Source organism: Haliotis rubra, unplaced genomic scaffold (assembly GCF_003918875.1).
Source record: "Haliotis rubra isolate DU_JTF1 unplaced genomic scaffold, ASM391887v1 Scf617, whole genome shotgun sequence".
NCBI classification, from domain to species: domain Eukaryota; kingdom Metazoa; phylum Mollusca; class Gastropoda; order Lepetellida; family Haliotidae; genus Haliotis; species Haliotis rubra.
Window position 1 is genome coordinate 45,062 of NW_025767321.1, and position 15,368 is coordinate 60,429.

The 15,368-nt window shown below is 39.6% G+C and overlaps 1 protein-coding gene across 1 annotated transcript; it reads right to left on the reverse strand.

Moving 5' to 3' along the window:
* Nucleotides 1-9,163: 9,163 nt before the first annotated feature.
* LOC124256083 (superoxide dismutase [Cu-Zn]-like) lies at nucleotides 9,164-15,368 on the reverse strand. Its single transcript, XM_046690015.1, has 5 exons — nucleotides 15,209-15,368; nucleotides 11,638-11,717; nucleotides 10,882-11,066; nucleotides 9,977-10,091; nucleotides 9,164-9,617 (listed from the first exon to the last, which is right to left on the reverse strand). Exons 1-5 carry the CDS (start codon nucleotides 15,348-15,350, stop codon nucleotides 9,486-9,488), a joined length of 654 nt encoding a protein of 217 aa, XP_046545971.1. The 5' UTR covers nucleotides 15,351-15,368; the 3' UTR covers nucleotides 9,164-9,485.

A 15,368-nucleotide genomic window follows, 5' to 3' on the forward strand; every position in this document is an offset into this window, starting at 1 on the left:
AAACAAATGCAAAGAAAATTATTACGTCATGTGCCATAGGTCAGTTGTATCAAAATCAAGAAAGTTAACAAGAGCATCCGTATCAACTATTTATTGAACAAGAGGCTGATTAGTTCCTTATCTCTGGCAGGTCATGGTTGCAGGAATCAAGTCCACTTATTCATTAAATGGCAGTATGGAATAAGAAGGCCAAGCATGATAAAAGCCCTACTTGGCCGACAAACAAAATAAGTTGAAATATTGTATAAAAATATTTCGCACGTAGCTCACCTTTTTCTCATGTACAATGACAACTGACAAAATCAATGGATGATTTATTTTATTCACTTATCATATTTGACACTCAGAAACTCAGATAATCGCTCAAGCAACTGATTTGTTTTGTCCACATTTTATTTGCTTGTGGATACTGTATTGTATACATCTATATATGCAGGTAATACTGATTCATATAAAACAGTCACATACTTCCCATCAAAAGTTTAGACTCACTCACTTGTGTACGTATAGCCACTTACTTCAGGCAACTATTCTGAACTAAATTTTATAAAATATTCCATACTGTTAATCGGTACTGTTTACACATGAACTGATGTATTGTAAAACAAATTCGTAACTTGGAAAAGATTATTGTCACGAGTTCAGTAAATGATAAAAATCAGTGAAAATTGGCGAATTCTTAACAAAACTTTACACTAAAACGCAGCTGTTCACATGCACGCTATCTGCACATGCTTTTCAGCAATTTGATGCATGATCCTCGTGCAATTCATCTGCATAATGTTTGGAGTTGGTTCCCCCAAGTTAGTGAAGAAATCAATCCTCGATGTATATACATAACATATAGTGAGTGTTTTAAGTGAGTCTTAACTTTTGATGGGAAGTATATATATTGACTATATGTTTATAAACGTGCTATGGGAGTTACGATCACCTTAGCGCTAAGATCGCTTTTTACAACGGAGCCCTGGTCGACCGCGAGTGACAATTCCTTGGGAGGATACAACCATTCTAACATCCAAAAGACTTCATCCCTTCATGTCAAGTGCGTGTTAAGAAGAGTAGCTTCCGCATCAAACCAACAGATGAAATACTACTGAACGACCCGAACACGCCTAAAGGTGGCCGTGTATGAAGCCAGACGATCTACCAGACATCCGCAGAGCAAAATACAGTACGACTAGCTTGATGTCAAGGTCGACGTCACTGGAATGACGTCACTGATGGAATGAAATTCGATTTCTTGTTTGGCGTCGCAGAGTGCCTCTCACATGACTGTAAACTTGACCTTGTGACGATCAGGCAAACAACTGAATGGGCAACGGTACATCACTGATATCCTAGACAGAGCTGTTGTACCACATTTCCATGGCCATCCTCTGAACACAATGCCAGTATTCACGGACGACAATACAAGACCACACCGTGCACATGCAGTCGGTTAACAGGTGATGGCAAGTCATCTTGGCCCGCCGTGTGTCCACATCACAATCCCATACAGCATGTTTTGGACATTATAGGTCGCAGAATACGTATAAGAGATCCTCCAGTACACCAAGTAAGTCCTGGTGCATAAGAACAATCCCTCGATCAGGAATAGAACGCAATATTCAACGTCAAAGTCTGCTACAGACCCTGAAAGGAGCGTCAGGAATATCATAGCACTTGGCTACACAAGAGAATTGACTTCGTGCTCAGTGATTTATAGGTATGTGGTTTCTGGAGGATTGTATAGTCGCTAGTATGACCGCACTCGTTAATGTCATGCGACCATAGTTTTCAACACTACAAAATTAGGCAGTGTTTTGCCATGTTTGCTTCTCTGAATAAACTGCAGTTTTCGTTCTTTTTGCATTTAAATTCGCCATTTGCCATAATCCTTGAGAGTCAGTTTATCTACATTGAATTTTAATGGGTGTTTGATATGTTCCTTTCCTGTGGTGGATATGTTCCTTTGCTGTGGTTAATGGTAACATAAACTATCCACACAAAAAAACCGCATAGGCGTTTTGTACTTTTTAAAATATATTAATTACCTACTGTGTTCAAATAATCGTCAAATATGTTGTAAAAAGTGTTGATAACATGATTTTACACAATTGCACACAAAAAATTGACTTTACCGGAAAATGTTGATTTTGATGAGATTTCTTACAAGGATTAAACAGGCATCACAACAACGCAACAGAAATCACCTTCCAGTTAAAATTGTGCATCTAGTAACATCGTTTTCTGCAATTCCTGTTTTACAGCACTCCCAGTGCGTGGACACTAGTTTACAGGGTCCAGTTTACAGCACACCCAGTGCGTGGACACTAGTTTACAGGGTCCAGTTTACAGCACACCCAGTGTGTGGACACTAGTTTACAGGGTCCAGTTTACAGCACACCCAGTGCGTGGACACTAGTTTACAGGGTCCAGTTTACAGCAAGCCATGGTAATACGTTAGCGTTGTTTACGATGATCAAAACAATTAATATCTGATGTTCACGTTCTAATACCATATGTAGAATTATGGTACTCAAAACAAACTTACAAACACTAGTATACACATTATAAATCACGACCTTAACGCCAAGGAGATGAATTCATAAGTACATATGAATGCTCTATTTAATTTCAGAAGAAATATATATTTTTAACTAGTTCTGTTCTATCCGAATAATTCACTGATTATTCACCGATCTTGTGTGGTCATTTATTAATGATTTTGTTCAATGCGACCAAAATGTTCATGTTAACCTCAAGTTGGAAATTATCTCTTAACAACGGGTCTTACACATTTGGAAATATTAGCTGTAAACGCAAAAAATTTTCATTTTTAAATAGTATATCTTTGCTAAACGCAGTGAACCATTTCGACTTAATTATGAGCATCGTTTGAATCACAATCTGTTACTGGCGATACCAAATGTTGACAAAGAAATAATGATTTTTTTAATTGGATGGTTTTTATTTAGCATCTGTTGTAGTGACTTTCTGTCAATTTTATACCCCATGATCGAAGCTTTGGGGATGTGCCCTAAGACAAACTGATAATCCTACACATATAACTAGATCTTTTAATCCGGTGAACTAGTTTCTAACCCAGTTTTTGGACAGTGGGTATAGTTTTACGCTGCTTTTAGCAATCTTTCTGCAATATCTCGGCGGAGAACATCAGATATGGGTTACTGTCAGTTAGTTACTGCTTAAAACCGAGTTGTGGTGATGGGGTAGCTTAGTGGGTAAAGTGTTCGCTCTTCAAACCAAAGACCAGGGTTCGATTCCCCGCATGGGTACAGTGTGTGAAGCCCATTTCTGGTGTCACCCGCTGTGATATTGCTGGAATAATGCTAAAAGTGACGTACAACTAAACTCACTCACTCACTCACTCAGAAATCGCTGATAACTCATTGATATCTATCCTCAAGCATATATTTACTGTTTTATTTCTCTGAATAAAAAATAGATTATTTTATGACATTACAGATTCTCGATTCATGAATGTTCCGTTTCTTTATGATCTTATTGACTTTTTATAAATATTTTACTTCTTGCGTCATGAACTGGGTGTGTGTACGGTATACCATCTGTCCTCAGGTAATCTAACAATCCCATTTTTATCTCATTCTATATCCAGGTTTCAGAAATTCTCAAATTTATATGTTAAGTCATCGGTCTCGTGGGTGTGCACGGTTTTTATAGGACATTGGATTATACCTCAGGATCGCGCCACTATTCATTTTCAAACCTGATTGTACGATTTCATATAAAATGTATGGTTTGTGAAGTCAAGAACATGTCCTGCTGAATGTACAAGTTTCACTGCCTGTATAGACCCGTGAAGTTCCGGGTTAGAATTGATCTTCAGTAACCCATGCTTGTCGTAAGAGGCAACTAACGGAATTCCGTGGTCAGACTAGCTGACTTGGTTGACACATGTTATGATATCCCGATTGCGTAGATAAATGTTCATGCTGTTGATCACTGGATTTTCTGGTTCAGACTCGATTATTATAGACCGCCACCATATCGCTGGAATGTTGCTGAGTGCGGTGTAAAACTAAACCCACACACTCACTTCATGCCTGTATAAAAGTTTTGCAAAGCACTCATATTTCACTTCTCTATAAGCTGTATAACCTTCAATGACACCAACATCATCACTATATACATTTACACCAGCTGTCCAAAACCAGTGACCGTCCTTCGAGACAAAAGCATTTGTGGATGGCCTTATACTTGTTACAATACAGAACAAGATATGTATGTACAACAGTGCTGATGTGTCATGATAATTATTCAGAATATATGATAATACACTGAATTAATACCTGTTTTTATAAATATACATCCATAATGCGTGATGTATAGATGGGAGAAAGCTTGAAGTGATGTACAGATGGGAGGAAAGCTTGAAGTGTAGTATAGATGGGAGGAAAGCCTGAAGTGATGTATAGATGGGAGGAAAGCCTGAAGTGTTGTATAGGTGGGAGGAAAGCCTGAAGTGATGTATAGATGGGAGGAAAACTGAAGTGTTGTGTAGGTGGGAGGAAAGCCTGAAGTGATGTATAGATGGGAGGAAAGCTTGAAGTGATGTATAGGTGGGAGGAAAGCCTGAAGTGATGAGTGGGTGAGAGGAAAGCCTGAAGTGATGTATAGATGGGAGGAAAGCTTGAAGTGATGTATAGATGGGAGGAAAGCCTGAAGTGATGTATAGATGGGAGGAAAGCCTGAAGTGATGTATAGATGGGAGGAAAGCCTGAAGCCTGATAGATGGAATGTTGTATAGGTGGGAAGAAAGCCTGAAGTGATGTATAGATGGGAGGAAAGCCTGAAGTGATGTATAGATGGGAGGAAAGCCTGAAGTGATGTATAGATGGGAGGAAAGCCTGAAGTGATGTATAGATGGGAGGAAAGCTTGAAGTGATGTATAGATGGGAGGAAAGCCTGAAGTGATGTATAGATGGGAGGAAAGCCTGAAGTGTTGTATAGGTGGGAAGAAAGCCTGAAGTGATGTATAGATGGAGGAGAGTATAGGTGGAAGCCTGAAGTGATGTATAGATGGGAGGAAAGCCTGGAGTGATGTGATGTATAGATGGGAGGAAAGCCTGAAGTGATGTATCGATGGGAGGAAAGCCTGAAGTGATGTATAGATGGGAGGAAAGCCTGAAGTGATGTATAGGTGGGAGGAAAGCCTGAAGTGATGTATAGATGGGAGGAAAGCCTGAGTGAGTGATGTATAGATGGGAGGAAAGCCTGAAGTGATGTATAGATGGGAGGAAAGCCTGAAGTGATGTATAGGTGGGAGGAAAGCCTGAAGTGTTGTATAGATGGGAGGAAAGCCTGAAGTGATGTATAGATGGGAGGAAAGCCTGAAGTGTTGTATAGGTGGGAGGAAAGCCTGAAGTGTTGTATAGGTGGGAGGAAAGCCTGAAGTGATGTATAGATCGGAGGAAAGTCTGAAGTGATGTATAGGTGGGAGGAAAGACTGAAGTGATGTATAGGTGGTAGGAAAGACTGAAGTAATGTATAGATCGGAGGAAAGTCTGAAGTGATGTATAGATGGGAGGAAAGCCTGAAGTGATGTATAGATGGGAGGAAAGCTTGAAGTGATGTATAGATGGGAGGAATGACTGAAGTGATGTATAGATGGGAGTGAAGACTGAAGTGATGTATAGGTGGGAGGAAAGACTGAAGCGATGTATAGATGGAAGGAAAGCCTGAAGTGATGTATAAACGTTGCCATACCTCGATGTTTGTGTTCAACATATTATGTGTTAGGAATGAGAAGTCTTTAAATTCTTTACTGTACAATAGTGACGTTTCGGTATAGATACGTATACCGGTACACTATCTATACCGAAATGTCGCCATTCCACAATGTTAGTAGTTGATCATCCATAAAGACTTGTCATTTCTATTTCTTACAAACAGTTATTATGTGTTAATGGTATTCATTGTGTAACATCATTTCAAGTGAATAACTTTGTACGCGCCTTTCCACTATACATGTACTCTAACCCAAAATGGTGGAGAATCTTCTGGAGTCTATTCCGTAGGTTTATAAGGGGAGCTACATCTTTCATTTCATTTCATATGACATCTCAAGTTACAAGAAGACCAACAATTGTTTGGTGATCATTCTTTCCCTCAATACTGAGCCAGGGCCTTTTTTCTGACTTGACCACAGTAGCACTGAGGTAAATATCGCCATCTCTGTCTTTATTGCTTTGATCACTGCTTTCGTATTACACTGCCTTTGAAATTGTACTGCCACTTGATTTTATACTGCCTCAATTATACCTTTCGATTGATTTGGATTAATTTGTAATTTTTAGGCTTAACAATTTAAACCCTCAACCATTGCTATTATCAAAACATATGGTTTGGTTTGGTACTCTACATCAAAATAGATCACTATATCATATCATCATTGCTGCAAAGGACATATTTATGCATCAATATAACTTTATTTATAAAAACTCTGAAGGAAATATTCTTTGTGAAAAATCATGTATCCAAAAGAAAATAAAGAAATATAAAAATTCAATCACAAATGGGGCCGTGTCTTCATAGTACTTAGATGACTTTCAAACGTACCCATATGTGATATCATTTTCCTCTTTTATATATATGTTTATTAGTATGATATTGATATAATACATGTACATCATTTATCTGTATGCATCACAGTTTGGTATATATGTTACAGTGAATATATCAAATCAGTGATATTGTAAAATCACTGAAAATTTCAGTGATTTTGCAAAATCACTGATTTGACATATTCACTGTAACATATATTTGACATTGCAATCTTGGGAACCAATAACAAAATAATAAAAACACTGTAAATATTAATTATTTTAGAATACCGCTGTTAATTATATCACATTGGTTTGCTGTTTGTTGGTTTCATACTGAGTTTGATTTCATTCCCGGTTAATGTTTTCTTTCAGCTTGCAGATCAACAGGGTAACAGTGTGATGTACGGTTGAGAAAACGACATTTCATAAATAAATATGATACTAATAAACTCATATATTACACATAAATATGACATATATTTTAAAGAATGAACTGTGTTGTGTGTGAAAGTTATACCCCCGAACTTTGACCTGGATTTAACCAATAAATTACAAACGCAATTAAAACATTTCTGTGATAAACAGTCCCCGGGACATTGCAAACGTAAGGTCCAGATATCCCGTTGGGTCGGAACATGTACAGACAGCAGTGCTGCATCCATTTTAGCGTAATGAAGAAGTACAAACTTATGCCTCTACTAAGCAGGTAAACAGCACCGAGACACTGAGTGTGAGAGTGAGCTTAGTTCACAGCAATATCCCAGCTATATTGCCGGCGGTCTGAAAATAATCCAGTTTGGACTAGACAATCCAGTGATCAGTATCATGAGCATCGATCTTCGTAATCGGGATAGATGACCCGGATTTTCACGGGTTCTCTATTGTCTGATCTTCGTTATGAAGATGGCAGATTTCGAATACAGTTGTGTAGTTCATCCGGACCCTTCGTTCTCTCAAATATTGTCCGATAAACGAATTTCTGAGTATCTCGTAAGTAACATCCCGCAACCAATTTCTAGGAAGCAACCTCTATTATATCATGGTTCAAGAGATTATTCGAATAACTTATTTGATAAGTACGAAAGGCTTCCTGTAAATGTAGAGGAAGAGACGAGGAGAAAAATGGTTAATCAAAAGTTACATTTCGTTTTAAAAGAGAGCGGAAGGTCGCGGGTTCGATCCCCGACCGCGTCATACCAAAAGACGTTAAAATATGGTACTTGTTGGTCCCTGCCTGGCGCTCGGCATTAATTGGTACAACAAGGACTGGTCGGCTCGGAGTCAGTATAATGTGTCTGAGTGTGGTATTCCTGCTTCACTGCGGCATGGTATCTCAGTGGGCTAGCACTATAAACCAGCTTTAGTCTGGGCTAGTACAAGCAGCCGCACATACACATACACACGCATGCACGTCGTCATATGAGCGAAATATTCTCAAGCACGACGTTAAACCCAATTTCACCTCACCTCACCTCGTTTTAAAACTTCACTTATCACGATGATTTATCATTTCATTGCAAATCTTGTTCTTGACAGTGTTTTAAATGCAGGAATCAATATTGCCGTGCGCGTGTTCTCGTAAACTAAGCCTGAGATAGTAGTCAGCTGTACACTTCTAGTCTCTGATGACTCGGGTGTATCGTCGCAGAGGGAGATAATTGACCCAAGACTGTTTCTGGAAGTGAGTGATGGTTTCTGAAGGAATTTGTGGAATATAAAGAACTGGACTTCATTCGCAGCAACCCAAGCTGCCAGATCTTCAAATTCCTTTGCAAATTAACAACAAGGAACACTACTGGTGGACATTGGGATGCCTACTATTGAATATCATTTCCCCACAACTTTCTCAAAGATGTGTTTGATGAGAAACTATTCACACATAGTTTTCTTACTAACATTCAGATGATATTTGCTCTTTTCGACCAATGTAATTGACCTGAACCTTTAAAGACATAGATGTAAGCTTGTCTATAGGATGTGTGATAACCCTCTGCGCTTAACAGGCTGCATGAGTTAAATACTCAGCAGGGAGATGAGTTGGTTCAAAGAATGCCAGAAAAAAGACATCTGTTGATCAAGGGAGCACTCCAGCGCCGTGAGCATGTACTAGTTGCGTGGATATGTGCGCTATATAAATATCCTATAATGAATAATAATGAAAAAATAAATGCCCAATGGATTAAAAAATGTTTTCGTTTATACTTTGCCATGTGAGAGAGAGAGTGGTGTAGAATTTAGAAATACCAAATGTTTTGACTTGTCTTGAACTGGCTCTTCTTTTGCAGTTTCTTGGATTCAGGTCCCGTTTAGCCTGATTATAATTTCTAGGTTTGTCAGCAGCATACCCGTGCTTCAGGGGGTCACAAAAATGTTCAACATTTGAGACATCACTTCGGGCTCCCCCCTGCCTTTACGCGGACACTCCGATATACCTAGAATCATCTCACAACTTGATGTTCATTGGACAATTACTGGATTTTCTGACTGTTACTTACAGCCCACTTTCATATTGATGGTATGTTTTTTTATGTAATATTAAACAATAAACAACATGTATACGTATGTAGAGCTAATCAAACAACAATCAAATATGAAGTAAATTTAGTTTAGTTAGTTATGTAATCAGTAAATAATTGTGAAATACAATTGATCAACTGTTCGAGAAAGCAGGGATCCATATGTTTATATACATAAACAGAAGTAAGCTCCCTTTGATAACTTTCAAAGAAAACTAACCAGATCGATATGGCAAAGCCATATAACTGTATACAATATTCATACTATCTGTCCAATGTTCAGGTGTTGAGCTTCGGATAAGATGTAACGACGATAGGGTCACACATTTCGTTTTGCAGTTCGGTATAACTATTCATTATTCGTGTTTATGCTGACAGTTTCTCCAGAATAAATCAGTTACTCTTCGTCTGCTGCATACCACTCCTCTCCATACCCAATGACACAGCAGGCCAGTCTGGATCCAGCATTTCCGTTTTCCTTGCTGGAAGGGTCCCCACCTCTCCCGAGGTCATCAGTTCCTGCGTGAACCTGTCACACCAAGAAAAACAATGTACTAAGTGTCTTTGTGAATCTTACACTGAGTATCTGCTTAGCAACTGTCATTCCTTCCTTGGAGATAAAACCTTCTCTACTTTCAGATAAACTGGGAATTGCAATGGCCTTAATAGTAAGTACTCTCATAATGTATGTCATGTAGAATGAATTGAAATATAACCACTGTCTACAAAAGTTTTCGCATTTCGTTTAGCGACTATTCAGGAATTGGACGCCTCTCTGCCCAGTGATCTATTAACGATGCAGGCAAGTGTGACAAAATTAAATGTGATATTTGGCTGGTTTGTGTTTTAATGTAAAATGCAGGTAGGAATGGGGACACAAGAACTCACCACGATTGCTCTTCCTAGTATAGAGTAATGTCCAAAAAGACTTGCAATCCGGTCCCGATGGTAGTGTTTAACTAGACCATCATGGGCCGGAATATTCCCAAAGTCACCGACGTGTCTGTAAGCATGACAAATTATACCATTTAAAAATCAGACTCGTTGCTGTACGAATATACTTATATTTTGATCTCAGATTGTTCTTTTATCGCTTATGGAGACAGGGTAGCCGTGGAGATCCGGGTTGGAATTGCTCTCCAGCAACCCATGCAACTAACGGGATGCCTTAGAGTCCAGACACAATCTGGACCAAACAAGCATGCATAAAGATCTTACTGAAATGGATAAAATGGTTTTGAAAAACAAAGTAAATCAAACTTATTATATTTGCATTATTAAACATTTCAAACAATAGGCTAACACTGAAACATAAACAGCCACATAGTATTTTTTTTTTTTTTTTTTTATTGTAGTATTGTAGTATTTCTTCAATAACCACCAGGTACCCTTTCCTGCAATCAGTGACGGTAAAGTTAAACATCGTCTCCGTCTTATTATTGTGCAAAATGTCTTGTAGACATCGTGGTACCGTCAAGAAAATACCTGATATATTTTTCATAAACATACTCCATATATACAACATACTACTGACACATAACAGCACACCTACTCTAAATCGACGATTTATACATTACACATACATTTGGCCATTAATTTATTTCAAAATTATAATCCTTTAGACTAGTCGCTTCCGAAAGCGGGCCCTCTTCCGATGTAAGAACTAAGCCAATGTTGTGTGTCCCCTAAGTCATAGGATCACATTGTTGGATAGGCACATGCAACAGGGTTCAAGAACCTAATCTAAGTAAGAGCACGTAAAATATATGTAAAAAATATAGGTGATTTTCAACCGTATTTCGTCATAGGGAGCCCCGTGAGTCATGTTGAGCGGATTGTAGTGACCCCCCGTACTTGTGCATCCGTTGGAGAGGTCACCATATTCATGCACATGGTATCCATGTTTCGTCAAGGGATCAGACAGCGGGAAACCTTTCAGATTGACCGAGACCAACAGGTAACCATGGTAACCACAATACTGTGAAAGCAAACATAGGACATATGTTTGCCGTGAATGAACAACAACAAAAACAACTATAAGAATACTAACGACACAAGTCTTTTCATAGTCATAAAGGTAAAGCATTTTATCATGGTACACACCCAAAGCTCAGTTGCAGCGCCTTTGAGTGTGTTTGTGACGGGTAACACTGATGGGTACGCCCATTTTTTCGCGAACACCTGGTGTCATAACTATTTGATAGTGATTCACAAACTCACATGCTTATGATATAACTAGAATGATACAATATATTAGATACTTCTTAAAATTACGAATAGGGTTTGTTTGGTCGGTAACTCGGTCAACCTTGTACCATATTATTATTGCAAAATATGGGTTATTAACAAATGTGATTAAACAGCGTGACTGTAAATCTTTATTAGATCTAAAAGGATTTTCTCTTGTGACAGACCTACTTGAACGCTTCACCTGTGCCCTGCAATACGATACATATAATTTAAAGACAGACAACTGTTCTTAAATATTCAGCGCTTGATTTGCTTTAAGAGGCACTTCCTTGCGTCATGTAGGCACAAGTGTCACTTACATCTGTTTGAGCGAAGCGTACAGCGCCTGTCAACTTGTAAGGAGCGCTTGGGTCTGGCTGAACAGTACAAGTGGCAAATTCTAGAAAAGACACACAAGAACGCAGTGATCAGTTACATAAACTAGCATTGGTTAATATGAAATATGATAAACGTTTATGTAAGTTATCCGTGTTTATGTTCGGCACATTTGAGTATATACAATACATATATATGCAGGTATTCGCTTCATAAGGGATTTCGTATAGCTGTACCATACGTTTCAGATTTGTTTCAGTTGAACCGAGTGCCACCGGTTACCGTTCCCCGAATACGAAGTGTTGGCAAATTGTTGATCGTATAATTCTCCATTGGAGGAAAACGTCGACAGGAAGTCATTGTTCATCGGGGGGAAAAAGGGATCATAAGATATATAAAATACAGGGGATAGCATCGGACATACCTCACATGTGAAATGAAGACACCAAAGACAGGAATTGCTGGACTATTGCTTGATATATATCGTGCCATTCGGTGTGTAGGATGAAAATATATTTGTCATTCTGAAGCATTATGCATGCATCCTGGTACTAAGTGATAATGTTTCACTGTTCTGTGTTATTTGTGGTTAAGTTGGGTAAATCAGTGGAGTGGAATGGGCTTTATTCTTTATTCTGCCTCCAGACTGGGATACAGCAGTTCATACTTAAGAGGGGGCGGTGGGGTAGCCTAGTGGTTAAAGCGTCGGCCCGTCACGCTGAAGACCCGGGTTCGATTCCCCACTTGGGCACAATGTGTGAAGCCCATTTATGGTGTCCCCCCCCCCCCCTTCCCGTGATATTGCTGGAATATTGCTAAAAGCGGCGTAAAACCCAACTCACTCACTCATACTTAAGAGATTGTGTTGTAGTGTACAGAGTGGCATGTGACTTATCTTATATTATTTACCCGAGGTGATCCTTTTTTGGAATTTACTCCTTTTCAGAACCCCATATACGTCGTAAGATGTAGCTAACGGTGGTCAGACTCGCTGATGCATATTATAGTATCCCTACTGCTCAGATCGATGCTGACATTGTCCATCACTGAATTGTTTGATTCATCCTTGATTACTTGCTGTCATATAGCTGGACTGACTGACTGAGTTTGGTTTTACGCCGCTTTTTGCAACATTCCAGCAATATCATGGCGGGGGACACCAGAAATGGGCTTCACTCATTGTACCCATGTGGGGATTCGAACCCGGGTCTTCGGCGTGACGAGCCAACGCTTTAACCACTAGGCTACCCCACCGCCCCCATATAGCTGGAACATTGCTGAGTGCGGCGTTAAACAACAAACTAGCAGTGAAAAACGATATACGCTGAGATGGTATATTCACGTTTATGTAAGTCAATGCAAGTGTGTGCGTTTCTTAGAATGTCAGTTTAAAACGAACATGGGTGGTTGCGACGTTTTCTACTAGTATCTACTTATCTACGTCATTATGTAATGCGTTTATATAAGTATATGTGTGGATTTATGCAAGTATATGTGTGGATTTATGAAAGTATATGTATGGTTTTATATAAGTTTATGTGTGCATTTATGAACGTTTATACGTAAGTTTAAGTAAGAACATGCTTATTTATATATTTGTATTTAGTTTTATGTAAAGCATAATCATAATTATGTTCAAAATACATGTGAGTTGATGAAAGCATATGCACGTTCATTTAGTACATGCATTTCAATGTAAGTATACAGAGGAACACTTTTTATGGAAAGACAACTTCTTTATTACAAGTATCGCCTCCGTGGTGTAGTGGTTAGAGCGTCTGCACGGAGAGCGGAAGGTCGCGGGTTCGATTCCCGACCGCGTAATACCAAAAGACTATAAATATGGTACTTGTTGGTCCCTGCCTGGCGCTCGGCATTAATGGGTACAACAAGGACTGGTCGGCTCGGAGTCAGTATAGTGTGTCTGAGTGGGGTATTCATGTTTCACTGCGGCATGGTATCTCAGATGGCTAGCACTATAAAACCAACCTAAGTCTGGGCTAGTACAAGCAGCCGCACATACACATACACACGCATGCACGTCGTCATATGAGCGAAATATTCTCAAGCACGACGTTAAACCCAATTTCACCTCACCTCACCTTCTTTATTACAATAGATGCGACGTTCCGGTGTAGATGCTAACACTGTTATCAAGCAAGGGATACACAACATATGCACAAGGAGAAATATATACATGACAGATATTTCTATATATACAGTTTGAGAGGTTGGTGTACAGTGTGATGATATAACTGATAGTTGTTGTGATTGCAGATATTGGCTATGAAGCCAGATAGACACAGGGTGGGAAGGGTTATTCTTGATTGGCCTTGATTAGATGATGGTAAGCTGCCATTTAAAGAAATGTAAATATATGTTGTCGAGTATTAAGACATGCATGTATAATGAATGTATGTAAGTACATGCATGCTTATGTAAGCATTTGTCCATTATTGAGCGCAGGTGTTATGTAACCAAAACAATTTTACGAAAATGTTTTCCATTTCACCAAAATATCCTTGACATACATTCAGTACATAAGAAACAAGGACACATGCTCCGATGCGGCAGAACACTGTGCCTATTCATAAACCGCTGTAAACCGGATGTCTTAAGGCATAAGACATCCGTTTTATGAAAGAAGATAGAAATACGAAAAACTGGTTAGACTTGTCACATGGTATTTGATATTAGATTGGTTCCCTACTCCTACAGTTATTATTATACAAGTGGGTGCACGTGGCAGGGTAATCTACATATAACCGGTGCTGCGAGAGGGGTTATTCGTGCTGTAATCAAAGTCTATGGGTGGGTTTGCAAGTGTGCGTTCTTGTGTGCGTACATGTGTAGGGGTTGGGGTGGGGGTTGGGGTTGCGCGTGTGTATGCGTCTCTGCGTAGGCCCGATGGGGTAGCCTAGTAGTTAAAGCGTTCGCTCGTCACACCAAAGACCCGTGTCGAAGCCCATATCTAGTGTCGTTATATGGATTTCTCCGTGTGTGTGTGTGTGTGTGTGTGCTCCCCCTCTCCTGATAAACTGAGACATCCCTCAACGTTCGTTCCAAACCTAGTTGTTATCCATAAACGTGTCAAGTCATCATATAAGGAGGGGTATTGGGGTAGCCTAGTGGTTAAAGCGTTTGCTCGTCACGCTGAAGACCCGGGTTCCATTCCCCACATGGGTACAATGTGTGAAGCCCATTTCTGGTGTATCCCAGATAGCATTCAGACGTTGGCCCAACGTTGGCAATGGTTTTGCCAACATTGCCAACGTTGGGCAAACGTCCGAATGCTATCTGGGACCCCGCCGTGATATTGCTGGAATATTGCTAAAAACTGCGTAAAACTCACGCACTCATTCACTCATATACGAAAACACCTAAGTATCGAAAGGTTGGTATCAAAAGGTGTGGATCGTGTGGTTTGTCGGGTTTGGTGGGTGCTAACAGTGTGGATCGGTTGAGCATATTTGACAGACTCAACGTTTTACTAACGATGGTTAGATATTTCGACTGCGGCATTAACCAACATTCACTAGGGGGGTATTTTCTTACCTTTGTGAGGAACACAATTGTTCTTCGGTTTGCTGGAAAACTTCTGAATCCAAGGGTTCTTGTGTAAACGTGCTTCCTGGGCATATATCAGCACACCCTGAGAGACAACCATCATCAATGCCGGGAGGAACGTCGGCGACATCTTGACTGATGGATGGAG

What these genes read in the sequence shown, in the direction of transcription:
- LOC124256083 (XM_046690015.1), bottom strand. Translation starts at nt 15,350, where the DNA reads ATGTCGCCGACGTTCCTCCCGGCATTGATGATGGTTGTCTCTCAGGGT. An exon ending in CAATTGTGTTCCTCACAAAG is followed by an intron (nt 11,718 to 15,208) that starts GTAAGAAAATAC and finishes TGTCTTTTCTAG; the next exon opens with AATTTGCCACTTGTACTGTT. An exon ending in TACTAGGAAGAGCAATCGTG is followed by an intron (nt 9,618 to 9,976) that starts GTGAGTTCTTGT and finishes TTGGTGTGACAG; the next exon opens with GTTCACGCAGGAACTGATGA.